The 21378-nt window shown below is 38.8% G+C and overlaps 1 protein-coding gene across 8 annotated transcripts in view; it reads right to left on the bottom strand.

Moving 5' to 3' along the window:
• Nucleotides 1-21378, bottom strand: part of IRAK3 (interleukin 1 receptor associated kinase 3) — a 77525-nt gene that overhangs the window by 31703 nt on the left and 24444 nt on the right. For 7 of the 8 annotated variants that reach the window (XR_003432882.1, XR_003432884.1, XR_003432883.1 and 4 more), the window contains exons 2-6: nucleotides 14029-14211; nucleotides 8975-9039; nucleotides 8083-8137; nucleotides 6730-6881; nucleotides 2751-2815 (exon numbers count right to left, since the gene is read on the bottom strand). Coding sequence is in view for 4 of the 8 variants with exons in the window: in XM_027106932.1 (XP_026962733.1) it covers nucleotides 2751-2815; nucleotides 6730-6881; nucleotides 8083-8137; nucleotides 8975-9039; nucleotides 14029-14211 (520 nt within the window). In the remaining 4 variants the exon portion in view is untranslated. The remainder of the gene's footprint in view (nucleotides 1-2750; nucleotides 2816-6729; nucleotides 6882-8082; nucleotides 8138-8974; nucleotides 9040-14028; nucleotides 14212-21378) is intronic. The other variant, XM_027106933.1, reaches the window with a different exon arrangement.

Below are 21378 nucleotides of genomic sequence, written 5' to 3'. Positions count from 1 at the left end.
GGACACGGGTTCCGGGAGGATCCCACATGCCGTGGAGCGGCTGGGCCCGTGAGCCATGGCTGCTGAGCCTGAGCGTCTGGAGCCTGTGCTCCGCAATGGGAGAGGCCACAGCAGTGAGAGGCCCACGTACCGCAAAAAAAAAAAAAAAAAAAAATCCTATTACACATTTCTTCAGTAGCAAAACTTACCTATAAAACACACGTGTGTGTGTGCATGTGTGTCTGTGTCTGTGTGTGTATATATATATATATATATATATATATATACCTCCCTTCTGAGTCCCTCTATTCCTTCTTCCTCAAGAAAGGCAATGTGTGGGTGTGTGTAAGTATACATACATAAACACATAATACAATCCCTTAAGTAGTTCCCTTAATATTAAACAAAAAAACCTCATCCTCAGGTCTCAGCTTAGACGTTACTTTTTCCAAGACACCTACTCTGCCACCCACCCGCCTCCCCAAATTAGCATTTCCTCCTCCCTCAGTGCTCTGTACTTGCTTGTCTTATTATTTAACTTACTGAAATTGCCTGTTTGCCTGTGCACTTCTCCCCTAAACCCACTCCAGACAGTATGTTCTAAGAGGAGAAGCCTGCCTCTGACCTATTTACTAGCAAATGTCTGAGAAGAGGGAATTGAGTATGATTCAGGAAATAAACTGGATCTTGTTAAAAAAAAAAAAAAAAAGTACGCTCTGCCTCAGTTTCCTCATCTGCAAAATGGGCATAGTAGTAGGACTCACCTCACAGGACTGTTGTGAGGATTAAAGAATTAATACATGTGAAGTACTTGGTATAGGGCCTAAAACTAAAGAAATATTAGCAATATAAATGATAATGATGGCACACCAGGAATATTCAATGTCATAGTTGTTAATTCTCCCTAAAGTAATACATAAATGCCTCAGCAGAATAAATCCAAATGGATCAGATATACAAATGTAAAAAATGAAAATATAAAAGTACTTGGAAAAAATGGCATAATTCTTTTATAACCTCTCAGTGGGGAAGGCCTTTTAAACTATAATATAAAACCCAGACTCCATAAGAGAAAGTATAGATTAAATTCAACTACATGAAAACTGTTTCCACATGGCCCAAACTAGAATAAGCAAAGACAAATGAAAATGTGATAAAAAATTATTTGTATCTTGTAACATAAAAATAGGGCTAATTTTCTCTAATATATAAAATGCTCTTACAAACCATTAAGAAAAAACCCAACAGCCTAATAAAAAAATGGGCAAAAAACATTAACAGATATTTCATGGAAAAGGAAATACATCTCAATATATGAAAAGATTCATTCATCATAGAAAAAGAAATTTAAACTACACTGAGAAACCATTTCCACTTAGCACATCAGAAAAAACTAAAAGAATAAACACTATGTTATCAAGAATATGGGGAACCAGGCACTCTAACATATGACTGGTATAAGTGTAAATTCGAACAGCTTCTACTGGAGGACAATGTGGTAACATGTAACACATACAACCATTTGACCCTATAATTTTATTTATGTGAAGCTTTCTTAGTTTTCTAAGCGATATTAAAACTTAGATAAGTTTTCCAACAGGTCTGAAATAACATATATAAAAGGTTTCTTGTTGTAGCATTTTTTTTTAAGTGAAAGATTAGGAGAAATCTAAACATCCATCAGTAGGAAAACGGTTGACTACATTACAGCACGGCACACAGTGGAACACTGAAATGAGCAAAGTGAACAACGTATGCATGCTACCTCTTGTGTGAGAAGAGGAAAGTAAGGAAACAAAATACATATATGCTTGCACATAAAATATCTCTGAAAAGATATACAGGAAACTGATAACTCTGTTGCCTTTGGGAAAATCAGCTGGGTGGCTGGATGAGAATAGTGGAAGAAAATCTCTTGGCTTTTTTGGAATTTTGCCCTTTTGGAATTTTGCCCTTTTGGAATTTTGAACTGTCTGAACTTATTATTTATTCCTAAGCAAAGAAATAAAGTTTAAATATAAAAACCTTATTACAATTTTGGTTTTAGTTTTTTGTTGACTAAATGATATATTAAGTGTTTATACTTAGCCTCTAACATTTTGATTTCTGGTCCTGGGTATAAACGGAGAAGGATTTAGGATAATACCTCTCTCACCCCAATTCATGTATTGGTTTAGAAAACATCTGAAAAGAACATTTTCTGTTTGTAAAGGGTGATGACTGAACTCTATAGGGTTAGGGGCCTTCAGTGAGACAGGTTGCACAGCTGCAGATATGAATATATATGAAAATGAAGTCATTTTAGTTTGTCTCCAAGGACTTTCAAGTTCATGAATGAATTCCCAGAAAATAATGTGCACATCGAAAGCACTTGATTTCTTTGCCTAAAACTCTCTTCCGGAAGAGGTCTATATTGATGAAACAGTTTCTTGACTGGAATGTCTCTAAGAAAGGGGGGAAATGGTAAAATATATACAATTCTAAAGTTCTAAGAATTAGTTTACATTCAGTCATGTTAGTCACACATGATTTAACCCATTTCCTTGTGACAGTTTCTTGTTAAAATATGTTCAAGTGAATTATGTAAATGGTCTATTTTAAAATGTATTCCAAGGAATATACTAAAGCAGATGTCAAAATTTTACCCAATGTTCTAACATCCAACCCACATTTATTAAATGCCAACCATGCCAAGCTCTGTGCTGTAGAATCAAAGATGAACAGAGATGAAAACCAGGCACAAGTGGAGAAATCCAAAGCAATATACTCACAGCAGTAAAACTTCAAGCTCAGATAAAAAGCTCTTCCATTGTTTCTTACATTGCATTGTTTTCCCCTAAATATCATACAGAAACACAAGAAAAAAAATAAGGAAAGGATCTCTCTATTTCTGGGATTCTTACCTAGGGTCTATAGTCTCCCTGAAATTAGATACTTTATGGCATAAATGCATATGAACATTTTTCTGGGGAGAGGATCCTTAGCTTGCATCAGACTTTCAAAAATCCATTAACCCCAAAACAGATTTAGAACCACTGCTTTTGAATTAGAAGTTTTTCATGAAATGTATCATACTGCTCTATTTTATATTCAAACCCTTTCACCATATTTTGTACACATTTACATGAATTCAAAAATATGTATTCAAAGAAAATCCCATGACAGAAACTCCCCACTTGATCTCAAAGAATCCTGGTTGTGATAGTTGTATTCTGATTAGAATTGATTTCAATAATTTGGCATTTATGACTTGGGTCATTTGGCTGTTGGTTCAAGGTTACCTTTGTACTAATTTTGAAAAAATGGGCCCACTAGGAAAATGAAACATATAACTCCTTACTTCAAAGAAGATTCAGAAGCTAGCAGAGTGCCTGACATATGAATAAATTAATGAATTCAATGATATTGTATGGAGCACCTCCACTGTTCTCAATGGCTTCATACACCTGACATCGTTGCGTGTCTCTGAATCGCAAATTCCTAACTTCTACCATGAAAGGGTTAAAGTAAGTGTGCTCCAGTTATCGTTTGCAAATTGCTAGACGGGGCAGAGTTCTTTTTTGTTTTCGTTTTCTTTTTTAATATTTATTTTTTAGCTGCACTGGGTCTGCGTTGCTGTGCGCGGGCTTTCTCTAGTTGCCGCGAGCAGGGGCTACTCTCCGTTGTGGTGCACGGGCTTCTCATTGCAGTGGCTTCTCTTGTTGCAGAGCACGGGCTCTAGAGCGCAGGCTCAGTAGTTGTAGTGCACGGGCTTAGTTGCTCTGCGGCGTGTGGGATCTTCCTGGACCAGCGGTCGAACCCGTGTCCCCCGCATTGGCAGGCGGATTCTTAACCACTGCGCCACCAGGGAAGTCCCATGGCAGAGTTTTTAGAGCTCTCTGTCTTCAGGAACAAAAGGAAAGAAATCCAACAGGAATCCTGGAAACTATTTTCCAAGTTAACCCAAGAAGTCAGAAACAATAAACTAGTCTAACAAATCATTTGCAAGGACCACATTATGAGAATTTACATTTTAAAAAACCACTGCCCTGGGAGCGAGTGGACTGGGTGTCAGGCCCACCTCTAACACTCATTATTTGTGACTTATTGTCACCAAGCCTCCCTGGGGTCCTCGTTTTCTTAATCTGAAAAAGTGAAGGGGTTAGTTTTTGTGTTCATGCTACCCTAGCACTCTTGCTGCTCAAAGTGTGTTCTGTGCTTCTCTGGGAGCTGGTGGGAAATGCTGAGTCTCAGGTCCCTACCCAAATGTGCTGAATCAGAATCTGCACTGTAAGATCCCCAGGTGAGCTGGATGCACTAATCTAACACACCTAAGTACAGTTCCCAGCCGCAGTCCCTCTAAGAAAGGTTACCGAAATTAAGGTCTCAATGTTACAAAACTACATTTCTAGTAAAAAATGTTCTGTGGCTAAGGCTTCATTAAATTATCTCATTTTTCCTGATGTGTATGTGTGTGTAGGAGTTTGTACAATCTCTAGGTCTTGGGTAACTTTGTTACCTCCTGCCTTTTTACTAATACTGAATAGCAACTAAATTCATGAAAACAGCCTATGTGCTTCATTCAATTCACCTAACAAACATTTATTGAGCAACTACTATAGGCCAGGCTCTGTAATACAGCACTGGGATACAAAGATAAATAAAAGCTCCTTAAAGAAAACCATCCAGTCCACTGGGAGAGGCAGATGAAGAAATCAATACTATGAGACAGCGGTATTTTCCTGCGACTGTACAGAGGAGGGTCACCAAAACCATCCTGGAGGGGTCGGAAGCAATCAAGGAAATGATCATTGTCTTCGGGACAGAAAGGGCAAAGACATCCCATTCTGAAGCCAGACCCCTGGAAAGAATACTCCCAAGAGGGAGTGTGAGTTGGTGGCAGCTGCAGAGAGAAGAGGAAAGTAGACGCATGGAGTCTTTGGGGAGGTGGCCCTGGGGCTCAACCAGAAGAGAATGTACAAATGGGGCCAGGGACACACTGGCCCTAAGAAGCAGCCTTCAGTTAGGACACCTCTAGAGTAACCACATTCTTCTTGGTGAATGGTTATAACAATAGATTGTTTCATTTCTTCATTAGACATTCATCTTCTCAGGAATCTTGAGATGTCTATACAGAATTAGTGGGGCAAATGCAGTTTGAGGAAATGGACAAATTGGGTTCATAATTTTTTTAAAGAGGCCCTGTAATCTAAGCTGCAAAACTGGAACCACCTCAGATCCCTCCTTCTCCCCTATTTCCCCAGCACTGTCTAACAGATCACCAGATTTGCTCCATTTCACCTCATCTTTCAGACATAGTACCCTCCCTTGCCATCCCCACTGCCTCTGCCCTGGCTTAGAGCGGTTACCAACACAGGTCACACATCTGAACCACCTGGGGACGCCTACCACCACCACTACTCTGACCCAACCAGATGCTGCAGAGCTCAGTTTTTAAAATGCTTCCTGGGTGATTCTAATATTACACTGGAGAATACAGGTTTCAGCCCTATCCACTTCAGTTTACACATCTGAAATATCCCTCTGTCAGGTCTTTCTACCTCTAGTCTAATTCCTGCCGTCTTTCCTCCAGTGCCCCTGCCAACTTCCAGTCCATCATCTGACCGGTAATCAAAGTGATACTTCAAAACACAAATCTCGTCCTTTCACTCTCCTACTTAGAAACCATCCATGGACTTCACCTATCTTTCCAGTATCATCTGATGCCACTACGTTCCCACCCTCTCACACTAAACTCTACTCCACCAAACAAACTGGTCTTCGTAAGACACAGGCTTTCATGCATGTGCCTCTAGGCCTGGGCACCTGCTATCTCTTCCATCTAGAAAGTACTTCCCTCGCTGCCTGGTAAATTCTCCTTATCCTTCAAAATCCACTTGAAAGGTCACTGCCTTTCATCCACTTTTCCATTTGTTTACTGAGGAAATGTTTACTGCGTGGTTACTCTGTGCCAGCCCCTCCTCTGCCTATCTTCTATGTGCTCCCATGACCTTTGGGGCAAATCTCTGCTAAAGTGCTTATCACACTGCAGTTTAATCTTTTCTTTACCTGTTTTCCCCATAAGACTGGGAACTCTTGGAGAATGTAACTATGCTTTATTCATCTCCACCCAACACGAAGCCCGTAAAAGAAGTTTAGTAAATGTTTATTGGCTGTTGACCAACAATGAAGAACAGCTCTTTGGGTATGCGTGTGCAGACCTATCTCCTCCTGACTCCTGCGTCGGACCCCCAATAGCCTTTCTGCTTCCGGCTCTACTCAGCTGTATTCTAACCTCCTGCTCCGATCATTGCCGTGCTGCTCCTACCAAAGCCTCCGCTTTCCCCCTCTCCTGAACTGCGACTGAAGACGATTCATAAAGTAGCACCGAATATCAGTCTGTGGCTTAGCCCGTGAAGCTGCATGGAGAGGGCGCTGCCCATCCTGGAAAGCCAGGAAACCTGGAGCAGACCAGCACAATCCGGCCATCTTAAGCAAAGTCCCAATGGTCCTAACTACGCTTTTCAGAAAAGTCTTTCTCAGGCCATACATCTGGGGAGGGGAAGGATTTAACTTCCACATTCCTGCAAGACAGGCATTCATTTCTCAGTCATTTCTCCAGTCACCAGAGGTCATATATCTTATTTCCATTTATGAAATTTTATTTTCAGGTATACCTCCTTTCAATGTTGATGAAAAATGACACATTTTAATGTGAAATATGAGCCAGTAAATGGAATGGATAGCCTGTGATAGTAATTCTTTCCATACCTGTTTAAATAATTTAATGGCATATGTTCGGTTTTGGATTTCCACTCTGTATACCTCAAAAATTTCCCCTTCTCCGATTAAAAAGTCTTTGTGGAAATTTCTGGTTCCTTCTATGACGTTGTGAAAGCTGATGGAGGATTTAAACAATATTCCTTAGGAAGGAAAGTAGGGAGAAGATAAGTTACTTTTTCTCTTTTTAAGAATCAACCATCATTATAAAGAACCAAGACTTCCCTACTAGAAACAAATCAGGGCCCAGTGAAAAGTCAACAGAGAAAGGCCCAGGAGCAAAAACTGAAGCCCACCATGTGCTCTCTGTACATTTACTTGGGCCTGGCTCCCACCATCCCACAGAGCCAATGGCTTTTTAGATATTCAAACAAAAGCACTGTGATTCTATCACCTTTCCAAAGAGATCAGCCAGACAACTTAGTTGGGGAAACTTTTCCAAGACTGTTTCCCTGTCATTAAATCAACAGATTGCTGTTGACCCACTATGAACCTAAAACCAGTAAAAAAAAAAAATTATATAAGTAGAAATTTTGATATGACTAAATAATATTCTCTAAGCATGACTGGGAGAAACGTTTTTCATAAGCCAAATCCTCTAAATGGCTAACTAACTTGCTCAGAGTAAAGCAGAAATTGGGAGGAAACATTTCAAAGGTAATCAAATACAAAGGGAAAAGCCTGGCTAAATGCTTCAGAGACCAATTTTGGCTATATTTACACACTTAGTCTGTTTGATTTAAACCTTTTTTGCTAAACATTAAAGGACCACAACCTTATCTAACTATTCTAATTCTCTTTTGAACCAAAGAAGCATCGGATCTAGTGGCAAAGATTAGGCTAGGCAGCCTTAAATAGCCACTAAAGTTTATCAGAATGATTCCCAGATAGAAGTAAATTATTCGCCCTGCTGATAAAGTAGGAAAGTTGGTGTGGAAAATAACTGATTTTCATAGTGACCTTCAGCACTGCTCTACAATCACCTCTAAAGATTTCCCTATAAGTGCTATGAAAATTTCTAAAACTGTATAAAACCCAACATAATTTTTAAATGTCTTCCTATGACACATAAAAATAGCAAATGTCATGAAATTCTCCTGAGACCACAATTATGCTCTTTACTGGCCAATGAATTTTTAATATAACAATAATGTACCACCTATCAGAACTATGTGTCAGTCAAAATTGAGAATATTTTGATATCTATGAAAAATTTATCCTGAATCTGCATATTAATGAATAGTTATTATGTTTATTGGATCTTTCTAAATTTCACTTAAAAGAATTCATGAATTCACTTAAAGGAAAACATGATTTAAAGAAAAGTTGTTTTGTTTTTCTTACCTTTTTCATTATGTTCAGGAATAAGAACATTATCCGCTGTGACACTAGCTGTTTCCTAGGAGAAGAAATACATATTAAAGTATAATTCAATTTCATAAAGTCTAGAAAGAACAGAACCCCAACAGAAATCCAAAGCTCCCCCTGGGACTGTACAGTGCAACGGGGTGGAATCTAATTTAGAAGAAAGCTAGTAGAATGCAAAGTTATTCTATTTTATTCAGTAGTATTCACTGTTATATATATTCCATACCAACGGTAAAAACTCAAGTATCAAAGTCATAATTATAGTCAATTTTTTTTTTTTTTTTTTTTGCGGTACGCGGGCCTCTCACTGTTGTGGCCTCTCCCGCTGTGGAGCACAGGCTCCGGACACGCAGGCTCAGCGGCCATGGCTCACAGGCCCAGCCGCTCCGCGGCATGTGGGATCTTCCCGGACCAGGCCACGAACCCGCGTCCCCTGCATCGGCAGGCGGACTCCCAACCACCGCACCACCAGGGAAGCCCTATAGTCAATTTTAAATGACTTCTATTGCTGTAAAAATGATCACCGTTAATTTGCTTTAATAAAAACTAACAGTAACATGCAAAACACTAGAACAGGAAAACTAAAAGCTGAGTTAAGACAAATGTGTAACTTACAGTACTCTTAAAAGTTCTAAGACTCATCTCTGACAGATCACTGAGAGGACAAAGCTCTTAACTCTTCAAACATTTACAAATCTCCAATTTCCTGAATCCCCAAATAAATGAACAAGAATGAGAGCTAAAGCTCTCCAGAATTTAAAAAAGTACCTGCAAATACAGCATTTTTCTGCCTGATAACTTCATTCCTTACACTCAATTATATATGCAACAGGGTTCAAGGGTCATTCCCCATGCGCACACACTGTACCTTGGATAACATGATCGGAAATCCTTTTCCCTGATGACTCTGCTCTGAAGGATTCAAGGCTGCCCCTGAAAGAGAAATAAGGGAATATAGATACAAAAAATGTTATGTTCTTAACAAACTTTTTTTTCTTTTTTACACTGTGAAAATAAATACCTTGCTAGTAAGGTTCATTTCTAAAGCTCAGTTTCATTCCCATTGAATGGTTTCAAATTTCCATATGTGAAAGAGCTTTCTAATGATCAAATATACAAACATACCTTTGTTCACTTAAAACATGAGCACCTACCTTTTTTTCTTGTTTGTTCGTTTGTATTTTTGTTTTTTTAATTTTTGGCTGTGAGTCGCGGCACGTGGGATCTTAGTTGCCTGACCAGGGATCAAACCCGTGCCCCCTGCAGTGGAAGCTCGGAGTCTTAACCACTGGACCGCTAGGGAAGTCCATGAGCACCTATCTTAAATTATTGTTAGACATCATTAAAAATATTGAAGTATGAAGGAGAGAACTGACAGGAAAAAAGCAATGTTGTTATCAGTTTTTGGTATATGTATTTAAATTTTTTACGATTATGGGATTATACCTCTCTCGGTTAGTTCACTTTTTATCTCATCTTGTGCCATAAGGTATTAGAGGGGTGAGTGAGTGTGAGAGTGTGTGTGTGTGTGCGCAATCAATCACAAATGCCCACAAATGCTGCCCAATTGAAGACTATTACTTCTGTCTGAACTAAGGAAGTCTATGTAGCTTCCTACAAAAAATTAAAACTCTGCAATATTTTGCTGTTACTTCTGACATTTTGATTCAGACTTCAGAAGTTTTATTTCATCTTCTAGTTTTTCTTAAATTGTATTCTAATGTTTCCTAGATTATTTTGCTTAGAAGACTAGCAACAAAATACAATCAATTAATAATAAGCCTCCTTGAACAAAACTATAAATCAATTAGACCAAACAGACATCTATAGAACATTCCATCCAAAACAGAAGAATATACTCATACTTTGCAAGTGTACGTTGAACATTCTCCGGAACAGATCACATGTTAGGTAATAAAATGAGCCTCAATAAATTTGGAAGGATGAAATCATACAAAGCATATTCTCTGACTACATGGAATTAAAGTAGAAATCAAGGGCTTCCCTGGTGGCACAGTGGTTAAGAATCTGCCTGCCAATGCAGGTGACACGGGTTCAAGCCCTGGTCTGGGAGGATCCCACATGCCATGGAGCAACTAAGCCTGTGTGCCACAACTACTGAGCCTGTGCTCTAGAGCCCGTGAGCCACAACTATTGAGCCCACGTGCCACAACTACTGAGCCCACGCACCTAGAGCCCCTGCTCTGCAACAAGAGAAGCCACTGCAGTGAGAAGCCTGCGCACTGCAATGAAGAGTAGCCCCCACTCACTGCAACTACAGAAAGCCCGTGTGCAGCAATGAAGACCCAATGCAGCCAAAAATAAATACATTTTTTAAAAGTGCAAAAAAAAAAAGTAGAAATCAATAACAAAAGGAAATTTTTTTTGGAAATTGACAAATACATGAAAATTAAACACCAAACTCATAAATAACCAATGAGTCAAAGAAGAAATCACAAGGGAAATTAGAAAATACTTTGTGATGGATGAAAACAAAAACACAACATGCCAAAACGTATGGCATGCAGCAAAAGCAGCGCTTAAAGAGAAATTTATTGCTGTTAATGTCCACCTTTAAAAAGAAGAAAAATATCAAATAAATAGCCTAAACTTTTGCCTTGAGGAACTAAAAAAGAAGAAACAACTAAACCACAGGAAGCAGAAGGAAGGAAGAATTAAGACTGGAGTGGAAATAAATGAAATAGAAGAACAGAATAGAAAAACAGAAGAGAAATATCAATGAAACTGAAGCTGGTTCTTTGAAAATATAAACAAAGTTGACAATCTTTTAGTTAGACTGACCAAGAAAGAAAGAAGACTCAAAATTACTAAAATTAAGAACAAAAGACATAACTACTGACCTTACAGAAATAAAAAGAATTATAAGGGAATACTGTGAACAACTATTTGTCAAAAAACTAGATAAATGACATGGACAGATTCCTAGAAAGACACAAACTACCAAAACTAATTCAAGAAGAAATAAACAACCTGAATGGGTCTGTAACAAGGGAAGAGATTTAATTAATATTTTAAGACTTCCCATAAAGAAAAGCCCAGGCCCAAGTGGCTTCACAGGTAAATTTTACCAAACATTTAAAGAAGATTTAAGACCAGTTCTTCACACATTCTTCCAAAACAGAAGAGGAGGAAACAACTCCCAAATCTTTCTTTGAGGCCAATATTGTCCTAATATCAATGCCACACAAAATAGCACAAGAAAACTACAGACCTATATCCCTTATGAATATAGATGCAAAAATCCTCACCAAAATACTAAATCCAGAAACATATAACAAAGATGAGGTACCATGACCAAGTGGGATTCATCCCAGGAATCCAAGGTTAGCTTAATATCTGGAAAATATACCACATTAATAAAATGAACAAACTCATAAAATCCAATAATCTATCATGATGAAGCTCTAGGGAGAGAAAAAAAATGCCTTAATTTGGTAAAGGGCATCTGTGAAAAACTTACAGTGAACATCATACATAATGGTGAAAGACTGAATGTTTTCTCCTTAGATCAGGAACAAGAAAAGAATGTGTTGGTCTTGCCACTTCTATTCAACATTATACTAGAGGTTCCAGCGAGGGCAATTAGGCAAGAAATAGCAAACATCCTGAATAAGGTATTGTTGAGTAGAACAAAATTTGAAGTTTGGGGGCTGCAAGGGCACTAAAAGCCATTGTCCTTTTGCTGCACATAAAAAGAGAGACAATACTTCACTGTCATATGAAATGGGAGATTCAAAATGGCTTGGCTAAGGTGATTAAGGTGAAACCATCCCACCAAATGGAACAATTTTAAGGAAAGCTAGGCAAAAACAGATTATTTAGATAAGTGATAACTCTGTTCATGGTAGCAACAAAGAAAGACTAAATCTTTATGCATTTCAATTAGGAGCTCCAACTCCTGACTTCAGTGAGCTGCTCTCATAGAAAACACCTGTGCAGCAGGTTACATTTAAATGTTTCCAAGGAATCATCGTGTGGCTGCTTTCAACGAGCTATACAATTAATGTTTTTAAGATCATAATTCAAAGCATTAATTCAACAAACTGCAAATAAATAATGCTATTTTCCTTAGCAAAGGATTCAGAACAAGGCACTAACCTCCTTTTCATCTCAGATGTATCTATCTCCTGGTATTAGGGCAGTAATTGATTGCCTTTCCACAAATCAACTAATCCCACATCGTAAAAATTAAATTAATTTCCCATGTGCAACAGACTAGGAGTCAACCAAGGATGTGGAATTTTTGTCCATATAATTCCCCGCTGCATAAATAAACAACATAGAGTGTGAAAAGACACCCTGAAATCTATTCCAGAACACTGAAGTATAAAATATACCCGTGCCCTATCAAATTGGTGTGAGTTTATACTGTGAACAACAAGTCACGTGGGTGGTTTCAGTAGCTGGAAAAGGCTCAGATAATGAAAAGGCATTACATTTACAGCTCCCAGAGACTCACTGCATTTCACCTGATCAGTCAGCTTCAGAGTGAAACATTCTGCTGTATAAAACTAAGTGAAGGGACTTCCCTGGTGGTCTAGTGGGTAAGACTCTGCACTCCCAATGCAGGGGGCCGGGGTTCGATCCCTGGTTGGGGAACTAGATCCTGCATACATGCTGCAACTATGAGCTCGCATGCCGCAAGTAAGAGTTCACATGCCACAACTAAGAGTCCGAATGCTGCAACTAAGAAGTCCACATACTACAACTAAAGAGCCACATGCTGCCGTGAAGAACTCACGTGCTGCAACTAAGACCCGGAGTGGCCAAAATAAATAAATAAATAAACATTAAGAAAAAAAAACTAAGTGAAGAAATAGTGTGCAACAGAAAAAAGGGATTAGCCAAGTTATACAGATAATATCACGGTGGAAGCCTATTGGGAACTGTCTAATACCTTATTAATGTGAAAAACCTATAAAATAAGTCATTCTGAAGCTACAGTTTTCTGGTACAAACCTCTTGGGATTTCTTCTTGTGTGTGCAAAGCTTCTTTAGGTGATGAGGCAGTGGCTTGAGTGGACAAAATATATTATCAAAGAGCATGTGTGCAAATACACAGAACTAAAAATATGCCTGGATGAAATAGCCAAAGAATAAGCCTGCTGATTTAAAGGAGTTTCCAACCTAAGAGCCCTGAATCTATAACATAAGACCCAAGATCACTCAAGATCATTCTTGTTGAAGTCAATGAATCTAAAGTGGAATAAACAGAACAGGTGACATTGGGAGATTATTTTATTGACAAAGAGTGAACAGAGAAAACTTCATGAGCTTTATTTATCAGGTTACTATAAATGTAACGCATGACACAGCATCAGAAAGAGAAGACAAAGAGAGGGAAGAATCAAGCCACTGTGAAACGGACAGTAAACAGGTTAGAAGTTAGAAAGCCATGGCATGAAAACAGCAGTGAAGACAATAGAGAAATCCCAGGGTTATTTTGGAGGTATCATCTGCACTAAAATACGGGGGGGAAACCCAATTATTTTTAACTTCTAATCACACGGTAAAACAAATTATAGCATTATTTGTATTTTACTCATATTGTGGTTCTGGTCATGTTTATGACTCAGAGAGTCAGAGTTTTGGACAGAGAGCTGATTCTCTTAACTAAGTGAGAATGAAACATTTTAAGAAGCGTAGCTTGTAAATAAATATTTTTTAAAAACCAAACTATAAAGTGGTAGAAGGGAATGTGTTGTATAAGTTAGACAATAAGAAAAGAAAGTGTCAGACACAAAAGTGTGAAGCTGCAAACCCCGCTTCAGATAAAAGTCACAGGTAAGGAATCACTGACCCACAGCATGACCAGTCAATGTCTTAGATAAAATACAATATTTACAAGTTACAATTCATATAAAATTGAGTAAGAGCCGTATCGTTAGAATCAATGCTTACCATAAGTTGCAATTAAATGGATAGCTCGATGATGCCCCATCTCCTGGAGAATCTGTAAAAGGTCACCAATAGTCTTGTTTTTCTGTGCCCAGGACCAAAGTAATTCTCTTGTTCCACTTTTACCCTGGTCTACATATTTTTCAATGTGACGAACATCCAGCCAGCTGCTTGAAAGTCGCTCCGCTGTGGAAATTGTAATAGGAAGAACCAAAGAATAGTTTACTTCTATTGGAATCCCTGTTTCTTTGTGTGTACCTTATATGTTCTGTTGCATTTTATTTATATTTTTATTTTGAACTAATTTTAGCATGTATTTCTCACCCAACTTCCCCTAATGTTAACATCTTACGTAACCATGGTACAAAGATCAGACCCAGAGATTACTAAACTGAAGACCTTATTCTAATTTCACCTGTTTTTCTACTGATGTCTTTTTTCTGTTCTAAGAGCCTATCCAGTTTCTCACATTGCAATTACTTGTTCCTTCTCCTTAATCTCCACTAATCTAATGTTCCTCAGTTTTTCCTTATCTTTAAGGACAGTGAAATGCTGTTGTATCCTTCTCGGTGCATAATATCAAGAGGTTCATGATGTCCATGTCTTATCACTGGTGATGTTAACCTTGATCCCTTGGTTAAGGTGATGTCTGCAGGTTTCTCCACTATAAAATTATTATTAATTATTTTTAACTAATAACTATGTTGGGGGAGATACTCTGAGACTATGGAAGCAACCTTCTTCTCAGATTTTGCCTAAAAATATCTGCATCTATCTATGGTTCTTGTTTATCATAATTATTACTGTGGGGTTTGCTTAATGGTATTTTTCAATTTTCCCTTTTTCCTTCTATGTTCGTTAACTCCAATTCTTCTGTAAAAAAGTATTATCTCTTCTTCCCCATTTATTTAGGTAATTAATTTATTTATATCAGTGTGGACTCATGGATAGTTATTTTACTCTACAGGTTAAAATCCAATAGTATCATTATTTATTTTGTTGCTAAAATTGCTCCAGCTTTGTCCATTCAGGCTGCTCCTGCATTCTTTTGACAAGCCCTACCATTTTGGGAACACTTTCTTATTGTTCTGGCTTTACAAGATGCTCTAGGCTCATTTTGTATTCCCCCTGCCCCAGCCCTTGATATAATTACTTTTCCAAGGAGTCCTGATTCCTTTTATTGGATAATGGTGTTTAAAAAGCAAGAACTTAGATGTTAGATGTGCTCACTGCTGCCAGGTCTTTCAAGCAGACAGAGGTGGGAAATATATGTATGTGCTCTCACCCATGCATCTGTATTTCTGTCTGTACACAAGTTAAAAACCATGATTTTTAACATATGGCACATTTTAGACCTTTCTCACTTATATAACTTCATTCTCACACAGTGAGAAACGTTGCTCTCATTATCCACAATATATTTGCTTGTTTGTTCAGTTCTACTACGTACATAAAGTACTTTCAGAATGGCTAACCCGTAGCCCTGTGAGGAACACATTAACTAATCAAATTACAGCATTTGTGCACACTTGTCTTTGTCCTCAGGCTAAGGATATTCTGGGAAGAGCCTGTTTTCCAAGGTTACTTAGGTTAGTTCTTTTCTCTCTCATTCTCTTCAGTGTGGTTACTCACTGATAATATAGTTAGGTTCATTTGTTGAAGCTTATATGAAACGCTGTTTAAAATTTTTGTTCTATGTAAAATAGCTAGCTAGTGGGAAGCAGCCGCATAGCACAGGGAGATCAGCTCAGTGCTTTGTGACCACCTAGAGGGGTGGGATAGGGAGGGTGGGAGGGAGGGAGATGCAAGAGATATGGGGACATACGTATATGTATAACTGATTCACTTTGTTATAAAGCAGAAACTAACACACCATTGTAAAGCAATTATACTACAATAAGGATGTTAAAAAATTTTTTTTTGTTCTAGACTGTCTTTGCTGAACATTTTTGAGCAATTAAAAGTTATTATCTGGGTAGGGTCAGGGAAATGTTCTACTGGGATAACAGGATTTTAATTACTCGAAAACAGTGTATATGACTTATTTAGGGTCCTTTAAATACCTTAAAGCTGTACTGGAAGTATATGACTTTTTAAACAATTTTTATTGGAGTATAGTTGATTTGGCACCCTGAGATAATAGGATTCTTCAGGTAAGATATTACACGGCCTTTCTGCATAACTCCCAAATTTTAAAGTGTATTTTAAGGCAAGGGAGGAAGAAAGCAAGCAGATGACAGATGGAAAGAATAGCGTTCTTGTCCCTGGGACAGTACTCCCGGATTAGGCCAGCCATCCTGAGTACTGAAATTAGCAATGTGTTTTAGGGCTGGTGATGGTGATGGCAGCATCCCCTCATACCTTTATCCTCCAGAGTCTTAAAATTTCAGGCAGCCAGATACAGATCTATAGATAAAATCCAACTGTCACCTGAGAGTGGTTGTGGGGACCTGCAACACATCACTGTCACTGGTTGTGGGAATCGGCCCCTCTCCCTCTACCACACACAAATATGGAAGCTGACCTCCAAGAGGAATCAAGGTAACCTCATGGAAGGGCTCACTTTTCCAACAATGATGTTCTCCAAAGGCTGATGTCCTTTTATAAGACAAACAGGTTCTCAGCTCTGAGAAGAGCAATAAGCCCTAGGGAACTATCTTTTGTTCAGTCTGTTTCAGACTCCACAGGTTTTAAAAATTTCTTAAGGAACTACTACACCAGTTACAGTCTTTGAACAAAGATATCAGAAAGGCAAATGTCTTCTGTTTAATATGGCAGCCCTTGCCCCCATATTTTCAGTCCTACAAGGGTTTGCTGGACTATTCAATTTCCTTCAGTTTTATGTTCCTGCTGAGACTGTAAGTAAATCCTAAAAGCTGAAAGGGATCACAATATGATACCATTATTGCCCCTATTTCGGAGCAAAAAACTGGACTTGGTAGACATTGTTAGTACCCACCAATATTTCTAGTCCTCTACCCCATCAGAGAGGATGATATTTTCTTGCTCTAGGTTGGTTACGCCTACGTGTCTCTTCCAGCCAGAAACGCTGAAGAGCTAGGGTGCAGTTCACCAGGCTCCCACCCCTGTCACAGCAATGGTAGAAGCACATGTCAAGATGGAGGTGCCCCAAGATGCTGGACCACCACATGGAGATCAGCTGCCCTGGACTCTCAGTGCTCTTCCCATGAGCCAAAAGTAAGTTTCTGTTATGCTAACCACTGAGATTTAGTGGTGGGTTTTTTTTTCGTTTTGTTTTTTACTGCAGTATAACTTAGTCTAACCTAATACATACAAAGTTTTTTATCTTGAATGTTTTATTTTTTAAATATTTATTTATTTATTTATTTATTTATTTATGGCCGTGTTGGGTCTTCACTGCTGTGCGTGGGCTTTCTCTAGCTGCAGCGAGCGGGGGCTACTCTTCGTTGCGGTGCACAGGATTCTTATTGCGGTAGCTTCTCTTGTTAGGGAGCACAGGCTCTAGAGCACAGGCTTCAGCGGTTGTGACACGCGGGCTCAGTAGTTGTGGCTCGCGGGCTCTAGAGTGCAGGCTCAGTAGTCGTGGCGCACGGGCTTAGTTGCTCTGTGGCATGTGGGATCTTCCTGGACCATGGCTTGAACCCGTGTCCCCTGCATTGGCAGGTGGATTCTTAACCACTGCGCAACCAGGGAAGTCAGAGTATTTTGTTATTTCAGTCACATCTTATACCCGAAAAGAGTGAAAGGAAGTGGCTGCTCTGGTAAGTACATGTCAAACAAGGGAAGATAAAGTTGAAACATTCAATCTGAATGCCTGCTTAGGCTGTAGGGGGAAAACAGTTACTACAAAATATATGATATCATTCATTAAGTTGGAACGTTTTTGCCCTTCTTCCATATTTTAAGTTCTGGCAAGAATATCTTCCTTTTACATCTCTTTGTAGAGATGATGTCTCATGAAGAGGCAAGGACTGTCCAAATGCCAATATGTTTTAGATAGAGTAGCACTGAAAAAAAAACAGAAGGGAACCTTCAAAGCAAATATAGTTGGCAAGACACGCTAACTCTATCTTAAAGTATTTTTGGATGATGTCATCTGCCTATTTGGTTGAGGCACATTTTTATGAACCCTTTAACTCTTTCTAAAAGCTCTTGGAGGAAATACTGTATATCAGTGTAATTCAAACGTTTGTTGAGCATCTACCGTGTGCAACAGTGCAGTAACTGCACATAGCACGTGTGAGTGGAGCACGAAGAAGGGTCCCCGACTAAAGATGGGGCATCATGGAAGGCTTCCTAGAGGGGTGGTTTCTGGAGCCTGAGCCAAGTTTAAAACTATGAGTATTTCTAAAGAGAGGCCAATTCTTAAGAAATAACTGGATAGGGTATACTACCCTGGGGAGAAAAAAAAATCACTCGAGTTACGATTAGAAAACAAGACAAAAGAATGAACTCTGAGCCCCACAGACTATGCTGACTTCTAATGAGAAAAGTCACCAGTCCAGACATCACCGTGGCCCCCTGGATATATGCAGGAACACGTGGGTTTAGTGGCGGATCTATCACCAACCTATAGAACAACTCCAGACGAGTCACAGCCTCACTGAGCAATCTCAAACTTCTCATCAGTTAATGGCCTTCGACAAACAGTCCCTCCTAAAACAGACACTAAATTTAGTTGCCCTTTGCTGGCCTGCTGATTACATAAGCACTGACTTTAAAACACCTCCAGTCTTTAAAACACTTCCCAGTCTCCAAATGAACGTCCCAATAAAGGAATGCTAAATATCAAATTTCAGCAAAGGGAAAATTTGGATTTCTACTTTGTTAGTAAATCAACTGGCTAACATTTATAGAGGTATAATGTACCATATAAATTAACAATTTATGTAACACACAGCAGGACTTTTTTTTCCCCTTATTAAAACAGTTCTCTTTCCACTTTGACTCTGTGAGATAAGACATGCATGTAATTTAACAGGGGTGAAGAAAGAAGAAGTCCGTGTGGGCTACCACAGCCCGGGAAGGAGCATGAGGTAGTGGGACATCAGCTGACTCTGCAACAGCAGGGGGCTGGGGCAAGGTTTCAGTCAGATGAAGGAAGAGGGAAGAGCCTGTCAGATGGAGAGTTATTCCAGAAATGAAGAAAAGGGCATGAGGGGGCAAAGAGGAGACCACTATGCTTAGAGCAGAGGGTTCAACTTAAAGAAAAGGTGAACAAGCTCCATGAAGTCTCCGTGTTACCTGCATAGGAATGTGCTCAGCACATAGCAGATGTTCCATATGTATCTGCTGAATGACAGACAGAGGCCCTGAGTGTCAGTGTAACTTAAAATTTCTCCCTGAAAGTAAATGGGGCCAATCTAAGATTTCTGAGGAGGTGATGCAAAGATGGAAGCTTTAGTTTTTGGAAGATCCATCTGGCGGCAATAGCAGCAGGAGTCTCATTTACAGTATTGGCACATAAAAAGGTATAAACATTTCATGGCTCACAATTCTCATAGTAGGAAAGGAACAGTTTATAACTATTAAGGAAATCTGGAGTTAACCTTTCAAGTTCCAGGGGATGTCAGCTTTCCGACATAATTCTATTCCCCATTTTTCTTTTTATTAATTTCTGAATTTCCTTTTTAAAAGTGCAACAGCCTCAACAAAACACTAGCAAACAGAATCCAACAGCACATTAAACGGATCATACACCATGACCAAGTGGGTTTATTCCAGGAATGCAAGGATTCTTCAATATACGCAAATCAATCAGTGTGATACACCATATAACAAATTGAAGGAGAAAAACCATATGATCATCTCAATAAATGCAGAAAAAGCTTTCGACAAAATCCAACACCCATTTATGATAAAAACCCTGCAGAAAGTAGGCATAGAGGGAACTTTCCTCAACATAATAAAGGCCACATATGACAAACCCACAGCCAACATCATCCTCAATGGTGAAAAACTGAAAGCATTTCCACTAAGGTCAGGAACAAGACAAGGCTGCCCACTCTCACCACTCTTATTCAACATAGTTTGGGAAGTTTTAGCCACAGCAATCAGAGAAGAAAAGGAAATAAAAGGAATCCAAATTGGAAAAGAAGAAGTAAAGCTGTCATTGTTTGCAGATGACATGATACTATACACAGAGAATCCTAAAGATGCTACCAGAAAACTACTAGAGCTAATCAATGAATTTGGTAAAGTAGCAGGATACAAAATTAATGCACAGAAATCTCTGGCATTCCTATACACTAATGATGAAAAATCTGAAAGTGAAATCAAGAAAACACTCCCATTTACCACTGCAACAAAAAGAATAAAATATCTAGGAATAAACCTACCTAAGGAGACAAAAGACCTGTATGCAGAAAATTATAAGACACTGATGAAAGAAATTAAAGATGATACAAATAGATGGAGAGATATACCATGTTCTTGGATTGAAAGAATCAACATTGTGAAAATGACTATACTACCCAAAGCAATCTACAGACTCAATGCAATCCCTATCAAACTACCACTGGCATTTTTCACAGAACTAGAACAAAAAATTTCACAATTTGTATGGAAACACAAAAGACCCCGAATAGCCAAAGCAATCTTGAGAACGAAAAACGGAGCTGGAGGAATCAGGCTCCCTGACTTCAGACTATACTACAAAGCTACAGTAATCACGACAGTATGGTACTGGCACAAAAACAGAAAGATAGTTCAATGGAACAGAATAGAAAGCCCAGAGATAAACCCACGCACATATGGTCACCTTATCTTTGATAAAGGAGGCAGGGAATGTACAGTGGAGAAATGACAGTCTCTTCAATAAGTGGTGCTGGGAAAACTGGACAGGTACATGTAAAAGTATGAGATTAGATCACTCCCTAACACCATACACAAAAATAAGCTCAAAATGGATTAAAGACCTAAATGTAAGGTCAGAAATTATCAAACTCTTAGAGGAAAACATAGGCAGAACACTCTATGACATAAATCACAGCAAGATCCTTTTGACCCACCTCCTAGAGAAATGGAAATAAAAACAAAAATAAACAAATGGGACCTAATGAAACTTCAAAGCTTTTGCACAGCAAAGGAAACCATAAACAAGACCAAAAGACAACCCTCAGAGTGGGAGAAAGTATTTGCAAATGAAGCAACAAAGGGTTAATCTCCAAAATGTATAAGCAGCTCATGCAGTTCAATAACAAAAAAACAAACAACCCAATCCAAAAATGGGCAGAAGACCTAAATAGACATTTCTCCAAAGAAAATATGCAGACTGCCAACAAACACATGAAAGAATGCTCAACATCATTAATCATTAGAGAAATGCAAATCAAAACTACAATGAGATATCATCTCACACAGGTCAGAATG

The sequence above is a fragment of the Aethalodelphis obliquidens genome, unplaced genomic scaffold, assembly GCF_003676395.1.
Source record: "Aethalodelphis obliquidens isolate GAN/ISIS:26980383/991018 unplaced genomic scaffold, ASM367639v1 scaffold8, whole genome shotgun sequence".
Taxonomy (NCBI): Eukaryota; Metazoa; Chordata; class Mammalia; order Artiodactyla; family Delphinidae; genus Aethalodelphis; species Aethalodelphis obliquidens.
Note: the sequence above shows the minus strand (reverse complement) of the source record. Positions and strands in the feature narration are given on the sequence as shown.